This window comes from Pseudorasbora parva, chromosome 8 (genome assembly GCF_024679245.1).
Source record: "Pseudorasbora parva isolate DD20220531a chromosome 8, ASM2467924v1, whole genome shotgun sequence".
Taxonomy (NCBI): Eukaryota; Metazoa; Chordata; class Actinopteri; order Cypriniformes; family Gobionidae; genus Pseudorasbora; species Pseudorasbora parva.
This window is the reverse complement of record NC_090179.1, coordinates 43,354,606-43,366,308: the sequence shown is the minus strand read 5'-3', so window position 1 is coordinate 43,366,308 and position 11,703 is coordinate 43,354,606. Positions and strand designations below refer to the sequence as shown.

Here is an 11,703-nt window from a genome sequence, read left to right as displayed (position 1 = left end):
TATTGAAAGGTAGTTCACAATCGTAGTCAAAAACAGGCATAAGGTCATACACAGGCAAGCGCATAGACATCATATACGTAGACACCCCATGATGTGCTGGAGCGTGATCCAGCGTCGCCGCCATATTGGTTGGGTCTCTCCACTCAACGCTAGCATTCAGAGTCAATGGAGAGCGAGCAATTATGCCCGTATTTTATGCAGCTTACGGTTGCAATAACGCAATATTGATACCAGATCGCATGGGATTACATTTCACATGTAAGATTGAACAATAATTTAGGTTATTTTACAATTTATACATCATTATCATTTCATGCTTGTGTCATTTGTGGTGTCTGTAGGCCTATTTCACAAAGTAAGGCTGCAACACATCGCAAAATTAACTACCCTGGAGTTACAGAGTGCAAGCATACGCAAGAAGCTGTGCAAAACAGTTCTTTTTAAAGGATTTTAGCTCCCCAGTCCCAGTTGCAAGCCTGACAGGGTAATGTAAGATGCTGGAATGACCTGGAGTTATAACGTTTACTTTAGGCCTTTACAAAAATAATAATTCAGAGCTGGTACAGTATATATGGGAGCTTGTATGTGTTACAGAAGGTGAGTGAGTGTTTGTGTGTGTGTGTGTGTGTGTGTGTGTGTGTGTGTGTGTGTGTGTGTGTGTGTGTGTGTGTGTGTGTGTGTGTGTGTGTGTGTGTGTGTGTGTGAGAGAGAGAGAGAGAGAGAGAGAGAGAGAGAAATAAATCTAAGTGAAAAATCAAACTTGTTTCTTTATTAAAATATAAAGTCCATAAATGTATACATTTATCAATATGCCTGTGTGAGAGAAATACATTCAAATGAACAATCACACTGGTTTCTTTATTAAAATATAAAGTTCATTCATTTATACATTTATCAATATGTCATAGTCTACCATATGTCTTAGTTAAAGCTCGTAATACAAAGTCTTTCTACATGAAAGCAGAATTGTTCAATGTGTGACAGCGTCCTGTATCATAAGTCTCTGCAGTTTGTAACAAACCAAGCCGTGTGAAAATCCGGTAAAAACTCTGGGAGTTATGATCATTGAGAGGTTGAGAATACATCTTCCTCAGTAGAAATAAATGCGGGGGGCGGCGCATTGGGGACCCATCCAAGATGGCGCCGCGCTGATACCTGCGCTCCAATAGACCCTTTTACAGCCCACATGATCAAAGAGTTGCGCGCGCATTTTGGCAACGGAAGTGGTGTTGTTCCCTAGTGGTTCTAACGTGAGAGCAACTCCGAAAGTTTATCAAAACGGTTTCCCAGCATTAAAATGTCTAGCTGTTGCGTTTTCGGTTGCACTAATCGCTATTCCACCAATGGGCTTAAGTTTTATAGAATTCCGACAGGATTACGGCCGCTTCAGAAGAACCGGCGGTACCTGTGGCTGCAGGCGAATAATGCATTGATTGGAACGAGGACATAAAAATGCTCGCATAAAAAAAAACTCATTTGTAAAACATTTACTGCACTTGAAACTTAATTATTTATAATAAACCTCCCAACATTGGCTGCCACTTCTGTGTACCCCCCATCCCCAGATTATCATATCAATAATCACAATTTCATTTGTAATGATTTTACTAATAGTTTAATTGCAAAATAACCATCTGAGAAATGTATGCAAGCAACATGGTTGCTATTAAAGTACTATAGCATTACAAAATTAAACTTTAAACAGAAGTGTGTCAACATACAAACTATACAAATCAATAACAACATAAAATGTAAGGAAAAGGATAAATGTATGTATGTCGGTGTGAAGAATAAGAATAAATGTAGAAAATTGTATTGGACATTATGTACATGCCCACAGACAACGTATTCAAGCATCCAGTGATTTATATGCTTGTCTCGGGTGTACACGCTCGGTTTCTCAACTAAATACGTATATATCCGACCACTAAGTTATATCTGCCCATCTGCTAACGTCTTCTATCCACTCCACTATAGTACACGGATCTGGTAGCCGAATACCATTTGATAAAATCAACTTTTTAAAATAACTTTCTCGGTTTGTGTTGCTTAATCCGCTCACGTAGCTTGACATGCTGCTGATTCTCGCCACAGCTTGTTGCCAAAATGCGCGCGCATACGTTGCTACGTCATCATTGTATACAAACAGTAAAAGGGTCTATAGGCAGCGTAAGTCTATGGGGTGTCTATGTATATTATGTCTATGGGCAAGCGGTCCAAACAGGCAAACAAGACTGGAGAGACAGGCAAAAAGGTAAGCCACAGAACAGGATTATTCATACAAATAAATAGTTTAAAAATTATACATTGTGATTTCTAAAAAAAAAAATGTTTTAAATTATGTCTCTTACAGTGGACATGCACATACGATGACAATTTCAGACCCCTGCATGAAGTGGAAGAACTTGCAAAATAGCAATTTCCTCATTGTATCTGTGTAAGCGCTCTGTGAAAGCGTCATTGATGTATATTTACAACATGTTTGTGAAGCACTGATCATAGTGGCCAATCACAGACATATTTGATGAGCGTGTGAGCACAATGGCCAGTCAGAGGTGTTTTACGATTACAGCTCAAAAGCATCACGTTTTTAACATTAAAGTACCGATTTGGTAGCCTGACAAGCCTGACCCACATCAAGATGTTTGGTCTGGAAACTCACCATTGACGGCTCAATCTGAGGGGCGGATAAACGGCTGTCTTTCAAACTCCCTCTGCACGCGATAGGATAGCGCTACACCAACCAGAGCAACGAAGGTGAAGCAGAGCTCGCTGACAGATTAAACATTCACCGTATCCGGTCGGCTAAACTCCGAACACATCTTCCCTTCTTAAGAATGACTTCAGTGCCGTTCTTTGTTCTTTTCTCAGAGAAAAGCTTAACTCCAAGTCTTCCAGAGTCGCGGTCAAAGCTGATTCGAAAGACCGCCGTTCGCCAGTTTCTGTGTTTACTAGAAGCACACAAGCGCAACTCGGCCGTCATTATGTTAAGCCCCGCCCACTGACTCTATACACGATGTGATTGGCCCGACCAGAGTATGGTGTTTACAGCTCAGATGGGTATTGAGAGTTACTAGACGACACTTGCGGGCAGATAATATCATCCTAATATCATTAGCGCGTGTCAAACTGCTGAAATCACGTGACACCGGCGATCCGAATCATGAATCAATTCGCTGATTCATAACCGTTCAAATCTTTATTTGAGGATTGAAAACAAACCCGGAAGAGAAGACAATGCTGAATAAAGTCGTAGTTTTTGTTATTTTTGGACCCAAATGTATTTTGGATGCTTCAAGAGACTCTAATTAACCCACTGATGTCTCATATGGACTACTGTGATGATGTTTTTATTCCCTTTCTGGACATGGACAGTATAGTGTGCATACACTTGCATACGCTCTCGGACTAAATATAAAATATCTTAAACTGTGTGTGAAGATGAACGGAGGTCTTACGGGTGAGGAACGACATTAGGGGGAGGAGTTAATGACATGCATTTCATTTTTGGGTGAACTAACCCTTTAAAGGTGCCCTAAGTGATCCTGGGTGGAGTAACTTCTTGTTGATGTTCGAAGTGTTGTCAAACAAAACAGAGGCTAGCTAGACCCTCCTCCTCTTCCCATCCGTGCTTCCTGAAACAGTCATGAGTTCTCGCCACCTTTCGAAGGCTTTTCAGTTGTAAATTCGGGACTTTGCGGATTCCTTCTGCTTTTCCCTTTTCGTTGCAAGTTGTCCATCAGAATGTCGTCTCTTTGGTTGTGTGTCGGCCATATCAAAATCATATTATTCGAACTTCCCTCTTTATGCTCTTCTCTTCTACACACACACCCCTTCATGCACGCGCACTAACCTCAAAACCTCCACCCCAAATCATTCTTGTTGGTTATTGGCTGGAGCACTGTTTATTATGGTTCTTTGTCCAGACTGGCCAAGTTTGCTTTTGTTGGAGTTTGTGGAGCTTGTGCTGACTACAGAGACCGTGTTTTTTTACAGTGTGTTCAGGGGACAGGCAGCTAGCGGATAGTGAGGAGATGTTTGCTGTATGTGACAAAAAAAATGTTTTGGCCTAAAAAAATCACTTTTATTCATTCTTTCTGTCCTGTCTCAGGGTTCCTCATTGATCCATCAGAAGGTGGCTCTGCCCAGCGAGGGTGTCGGCTCTCCTGTCCTCTCATTCGTCCAGCTGGAGCAGTTTAATGGCATACGATTGGTCCAGAGCATTCACCAATCGCTGGCCTCGCTCAGTAAGGTCATCCGAGGCACGTCCCTCATGACGGCTGAAGTACACAAGCTGGCCACTGCACTTCTGAACCAAGAGGTAAGAGTGAAGGAACTGAAGCCAATACCTATCTCTTGCATATTTTAGTTTTCATTATTAAGGCAAGAAAATAAAAGGGAAAAACTATTATTTGGCTTTTCATAAAGTAATTATAGATTTAAATTATATATATATATATATATATATATATATATCTTTAAAGGCTGTAAGAGTCAGAAATCTCCAAATCTCTCACATACTCTAGCGTTTTATTAAAGGTGCACTATGCAACTTTCCGTCCACTGGAGGGCGCCTATTCTAAACAAATGCGTAGTTTGATGACACAAAGTTTGAGCGCAGCATCTTGGGACATGTGGTCTTCACCTCACAGCCGGTGGAAAATAGGACTCGGGCAGAAATCACGTTCATGGATGCGGTTATTAACGTTACTGTAGTGAAGCAGAGCAGGACCGAGTGTTGAGGAGCTGAGCACGGCCGCTGGAGCGATTGTTACACAAACACACGGCTCGCGAGAACCGGGACTTTTATTATGACGGGACGGGACACAGTCGCCGGGCGTGCGCACTTACGCGTTTCCGGTTATGATTATGAGGTAAAGCAGCTCTGTTTATCATATTAGATACATTTAAGAGTGTTTAAAATGATGGTATGACGTTCCTCTGTGCGTTCACTCGTTCACACTGCTAAGAGTAAGGCTCTTCTGCAGAATAAAAGCCGAAACCGAGGGTAGCGCAGATATGACGTGATTGACAGGCGACTCCCTCAGACGCTATGCTGACACGTCCCGGTCAGTGGTTAAAATAGCAATTTTCTCACAATTTACAAATAGTTGGAAACATTTGGGATATTGTAGGTACTCAACTGAACAAAATATATAACACCGTCCTAGTGGTTTTTGGATATTTTACTGCAAAAATACTACATAGTGCACCTTTAAGCAGTACAGTATGATAGGTTGTGCTACATGAAAAGCTCCTGATCTTTCGAATATTTCTATTCAATAATTGTTTACTCGACAAGTCATTCGAAATAGACGTGATGACTCCGATCCTTCAAATATTTATATTTTTGTGTAATCGACACATCATCCTCAATAAACCCATCTCTTGCGTGATACCTCGAACTTTCGAATATTCTGATCTAATATGATTTCTGACCTGTAAGGTTGCCAGATTAATAATCATACACTGTGTGTTGATAGGCCAGAGGTTCCTCGCCACTGTCGCCTTTGGCTTGGCTTGCTCAGTTGGGGACCCTTAAATTTAACTAAACTAAATATCCAAATAAAATTAATTACTAAATTAACTGTATTAACTATATCACTGATCTGCCCACATTCACACTATATGATGAATGAAAATAAGCTGATAACATCACTGTTTTCTCCAGAACAACTATACAGCCGAATCTAATTCTGTTGCAATATTATCCTGTTTGACACTGTGAAGCTGCTTTGAAGATATCGTCATTGTAAAAGCACTTTATAAATAAAGATGACTTGACTCCCTTCCTCTGTCTCTCTCAGTGTCCGTTGAGTTGGCAGAATAAATGGGAAGGCCCTGAAGACCCGATGCAGTATCTGCGAGCTGTGGTGTTCAGAGCGCTGGCCATTCAGGTAAACACACTCGCGCAGATGTCTAAATGTGTTGATTTACAGATCGTGGAATGCGTTTGACCTTCTCCAGGTGTTCTTGAGCTTGTTTAGCCGTGTCTATGGGAGCGTTATGATCCTAAAATACAGGAATGCCACGAAGGAGCCGTGTTTGTTCAGGACGCACCTGGCCTTGTAAATCGGCCACAGATTTCCCTGCTGTAATAGGGCCATGGCGAGCGATCATCTGACCTAATGAGTCTCACGAGACGTCATGCTCAACGCCGCCGCCGTGTGTCGAGGCATCTCTTTTCCGAGTGTAAGCCCGTCGGAATGTGGGCCGCAGTGTCAGAGATGACTCATCTCATTATAGCAGGGATTTTTCTGTGCTTTTACACTCTTTTGTGCGTTGGCTTTGGATAAAAGCGCTTTCTGAATGGCAGCCCTGCCATAAATTCCAGCTGTGTGAAGCTGATGGCATGCCGTTTCTGATAACACTGGGTCACAGCGCTACGGCTCTCCTCTTCCACAATGGGTTTAGGGATATTCTGTGAGGCAGTCATAAAAACATTTACCATAGGAACTTGGAAACATGGTGACATCATAATAATTACTTTTTGACATGGATGGATGGATGGATGGATGGACAAACAGAATGATGGATCGATGGACATGATGATAGATAGATAGATAGATAGATAGATAGATAGATAGATAGATAGATAGATAGATAGATAGATAGATAGATAGATAGATAGATAGATGGATGGATGGATGGATGGATGGATGGAGATGGAGAACGGACGGAAGAAAAAAGAAAGAAAGAAAGAAAGAAAGAGAAAGAAAGGTGGATGGATGGATGGATGGATGGATGGATGGATGGATGGATGGATGGATGGACAGAATGATAGATGGATGGATGGATGGATGGATGGATGGATGGATGGATGGATGGAGATGGAGAACGGACGAAAGAAAGAAAGAAAGAAAGAAAGAAAGAAAGAAAGAAAGAAAGAAAGAAAGAAAGAAAGAAAGAAAGAAAGAAAGAGAAAGAAAGGTGGATGGATGGATGGATGGATGGACAGAATGATAGATAGACAGACAGATAGATAGATAGATAGATAGATAGATAGATAGATAGATAGATAGATAGATAGATAGATAGATAGATAGATAGATAGATAGATAGATAGATAGATAGATGGATGGACAGAATGATAGATAGATAGATAGATAGATAGATAGATAGATAGATAGATAGATAGATAGATAGATAGATAGATAGATAGATAGATAGATAGATAGATAGATAGATAGATAGATGGATGGATGGATGGATGGATGGATGGACAGAATGATAGATAGATAGATAGATAGATAGATAGATAGATAGATAGATAGATAGATAGATAGATAGATAGATAGATAGATAGATAGATAGATAGAAGGATGGATGGATGGATGGACAGATCACACACACTCAAACTGACCTTGAGTGCAGGGAGGAGGAGGAGGAGCTACGTGGCGTGAACATTAAAAGCATTAGACAAGGACTCATGAATAATTCATGAGCACCTCAACATCACCTAAGGGAGAGTTCATTACCACTGAACACACACACAGCACCGAGTGTATTACCATGTACATTAATCACATGTCTGTCTTTATGTATTATTGTGATGCTGTGTGTGTGTGTGTGTGTGTGTGTGTGTGTGTGTGTGTGTGTGTGTGTGTGTGTGTGTGTGTGTGTGTGTGTGTGTGTGTGTGTGTGTGTGTGTGTGTGTGTGTGTGTGAGCTGCTCTGTTTGTTTAGAGGTCAGTGCTACTGAATCTCCAGCCTGCTGTAAACACTAAAGCAGTAAATGTTCGCAGGTGTGTTTGTAATCTGCTAACGTGTGTTTATAGAACTGTGTGTGAGTGTCGATGTAGATGAGAGATAGCATTTACTCCCTTCTGATGATGGGCTGAAATAAGAATAGAATAATATATTTTGCATTAAGAAAATTAAGCTTGCTTCACACCATTAAGATTTAAATATTACTTTACATTTTCACCTCCAAATTCTCATTATTAAAAGAAAAAAGCTATAATAATAGTAAGAATAATTTTGTTATTATTATTTATTAATATAATCAAACGAATAATTATGATTATGATTATTATTACAATTTTAATTGCATAATAGCAGTAATATAAAAAAAAATTGTATTAAATATAATTTATAACAGTAATTATTACAGTAAAGAGTAATAAAAATGTATGTTATTCTAATTATATTATTTTATAACAGATATATATATAATTTTTAAATGTTATAAATATTAAATAATAATAATTATAATATAATAAATTATTTGTAGTAATAATGTTTATCATGACGGTGTTCTCAATAGTGCCTTTTATCTGACTATTTTGTATTTTATTACAGTATTTTTTACTATGATATAGTAGAAAATTAACTGCATTACATTAATTATGAATATTAGAATATTATAAAAGAAACCTTGTATAATAGGCTTCATATTGTTTATATTATGTTTCTTTTGATTGTGTGGTAAAATGAGACCCATACATTTTTTAATGAGATGTAGTCACAGGGTCACCGACTATCCTGAGACGAGACCCAAAGTGTGTGTGTGCGTGTGCGTGTGTGTGTGTGTGTGTGTGAGCTGGATATGAGCCGCCACGGCCGGCAGAACACCTGTCACGCGTGTCCGAACTCTCTGCTGCTGGTGATGGGAGTTAGTTTGACTGTAATTAGTCCTGCGGAGCGAACCGACAGAAACACTCCTCGTGATGAATGCGTTTCTTCCACTGAGATCATGATGATGATTTTAGCTGCTCCTTCAGGCATTGAACCGAATGCCTCGGAGAGAAGGAGTGAGCAAATAACCCGGTAAACATGAAGGAACGAGGTGTGGATGAGTGAACTTGAGAGGGAGATTTAGGTGAAAGAGTGTCGGAGCTTCTGCTCGATGTAAATATATGATACTAAAGCCTTTCAGAGTTCAAACTCCCTCAGCAGTCCTTCCAAAGCATACAGTAAATATAGAAGTCTTAAAGGTACAGTAGCAAAACCAGCCTTTTTAAAGGTGAAGTAAGCATTTACTCAACCTGTTATGATTCTGATTTTCCTACGGTGGTTTCGTCTCGAAACGGGTTTGAAGATATTAAAATGTTAAATCACAATGTTGAACTAAGCGAGCGTGCCGTTCACGTCCTGGAAACTGAAGCCGACGTGTCTCGATCGCCCCCTGGTGGCCAGTCGCAGTATTGCTCATAAGCCCCGCCCCTCCATGTATTCTAATGTGACGTGAGACAAATTAAAAAATCTAATTACACTTCGAAATAACCTTTTGGAAAGATGGTTTCTGTCTTTTTAGGCAGTTTTTATCATGCTGATGTAAGTTCAGGTGCTCATTTTCTTTTCAGGTTTCAGGTGTTCAAGTTTGGTTCTAGTTAGTTATTTCATGCTATAAAAATGGGGGGTGTGACGTCATGATTGACTGCTGTGATTGACAGCTTGAGTCAAGTCGTCACTGAAGCACCAACTGATTTTTTTCTGGGATTTTCAGGAGGAGATGGAGCTTTAGCATAAATTTCTACATTTCCATAACTATTTATTTCACATCAATGTAATGAGTTGTTCTTCAGCTAACAGATACTGCCGGAGCGTGGGCGGGGTTTTGATATCGCGGCTCTACTTCCTGCGTTCTAATACGCAGACTCTGGTCCCGAGGTCACTGCTCAGACTCGATTCCCTAATCAGTGCAAAATGTCAGTGCCATATGCAGACGTTGACGGCTTCACTTTTCTGTAATAGAGAATGGGAAGGTGCGTCGTCCATCAGTCTATGGAACAAACCATAAAGCAAAACCTAGCATGTTTGGTATCGTTACCCATACCGACTTTCGTAATGATACACTAATTTGTTCATAAAAATCTGCATTTTACTACATTTACTTCAAAATGGCCGATATGGAAAAGTTGGATACTATTTGACTCAGCATACCGCCTGAATCTAACAAAACCACTTTTATGATTTTTATGATGAATTGTTCAGAAGTTATAAGCAAAAATAGTTTTTCGTATATCTCCAGACCAGTAGGTGGTGCCATGCCGAAATGCTGCATCTATTCTCATGTCATGCTTGTGATGATTTGTACCAAGTTTGGCCAGAATACAATAAAGCGTTGCAGAGGTACAGCCTTATGTCTATTTTCGCAAGCGCTACGTAAAATTCGTTTGCGCTTTATTTAAAAATACTTTGATGAATCGACTTCAATAAAATGTTCGTGCAAATCGGATAAACTGTCTTGGAGGAGTTCGAAAAAGTTTTTTTTTTTTTTGGCAGGAAAATTTGATTTAAAAAATTTGCCCTTACGGTTTAAATGTTATTAGCACAAACGTTAGTCAAACTTTGGACTGCTGATGGCGCTATAGGGATTGAGTTAGAGACTCCAAAATTGGTGTAGTTAATGTTGTGCCTCTCCCAGCTTATACATCACAAACACAGCTCTTACAGTGTGTGTGAAGGAATGTTTCAACAGGCAAAAGTAGGATACTTTCAGTAAAAGTCCAACATATTACTTTTAGCTGTGTTGCTATGAGTCATGAGTAAGCGGTTGAGTAGGCTAACGCTGTGTAGAGCGAATGTGAGCGTCTCGCTTAACGTATCAACAATGGGTGCATTTTCTGACATGATGCACCACAACTGTCTGAAGATGAGTTAACATTATAAACTGGTGCATTTGTCTTTCTGCACGTGTGCATCACAGTCCCCCGTTCGCATTGATGCATCCATGATCTGTTTAATCTTTGGAGGTCTAATGCAATGATTTTTGGATAAAATTGAACGTCTATTCCCATGTAAGAAATCAGTTGGCTAAACACCCTCTGGCAGAGTCCTGCACGGGTCCATTTTTAGAGACCCGCCCCTGCCCGTAACTGCAAGGTTTAGCACCAGATCCGACCCGTGACCCGTGAAAATTTCAAAATTAAATCCGCACCCGCCCAGACCCGTTAATATTTGGCCCGTTACCCGACCCGTGATAAATCACGCGCTATAATCATTCAAATTAAAATGCTTTATTTTTTGATCCTGCACCTTTCTCAACATCACAACAGCGTCATGAATGGGCTAATGAAACAGGCAAAAGTGCCTTTAAACTCTCGTCAACAATTTCATATACTCCACTCACCAACTTTACTTTTACTTCATCCATTGCTACTCCTGCAACGCTCGCTCCTTCTGGGTTACGAGAGGCATCAACAAAAGTCTCAATGTCGCAGTGGTGGTGACGTGATGGGTCAAATGGCATATCGTTGTTTCATGTGTGTGTAATGGTAATTTGGACATAGAAATAGTAAAAGCCTGCAATATGTTCGAGGGGGAAGAAGGAGGCGGGAACCGGCGAACATTTAAAAGAACCAAACAAAACGAAAGTAACGTGGGCAGCCCCTCATGGACAACTGCCACGCGCGCACACATAATAAAACGTAAACACAACTCAACGTCAAATCCAGGTCTGGTGATCTCGTCCCATGATATGCCTCCGAGCTCCCTCAGAAGACTGGGTGTGGCTCGCAGGTGACGCTCATTCACAATCACGCCCCAATCTCGCTCGCTCTCTCTCTCTCGTTCACCTCGCCACAGAAATATTGCACATAGGCCTATTTTTCATCCGCGCTACTACCCGCCTGCACAGAAGTTAATTATCTGCCCGCATCCCTGCCCGTGAATTTTATAAATGTCACAATCCACCCGTTTTAGCCCCTTTTATGCGGGTACCCGCGGGTACCCAACCCGTTGCAGGACTCTGCCCTATGGC

At 40.6% G+C, this 11,703-nt stretch overlaps 1 protein-coding gene across 1 annotated transcript in view; it reads left to right on the top strand.

Moving 5' to 3' along the window:
• Nucleotides 1-11,703, top strand: part of dync2h1 (dynein cytoplasmic 2 heavy chain 1) — a 159,740-nt gene that overhangs the window by 139,128 nt on the left and 8,909 nt on the right. Inside the window, exons 85-86 of the mRNA XM_067451365.1 lie at nt 4,112-4,321; nt 5,808-5,897. Of these exons, the coding sequence (XP_067307466.1) occupies nt 4,112-4,321; nt 5,808-5,897 (300 nt within the window). The remainder of the gene's footprint in view (nt 1-4,111; nt 4,322-5,807; nt 5,898-11,703) is intronic.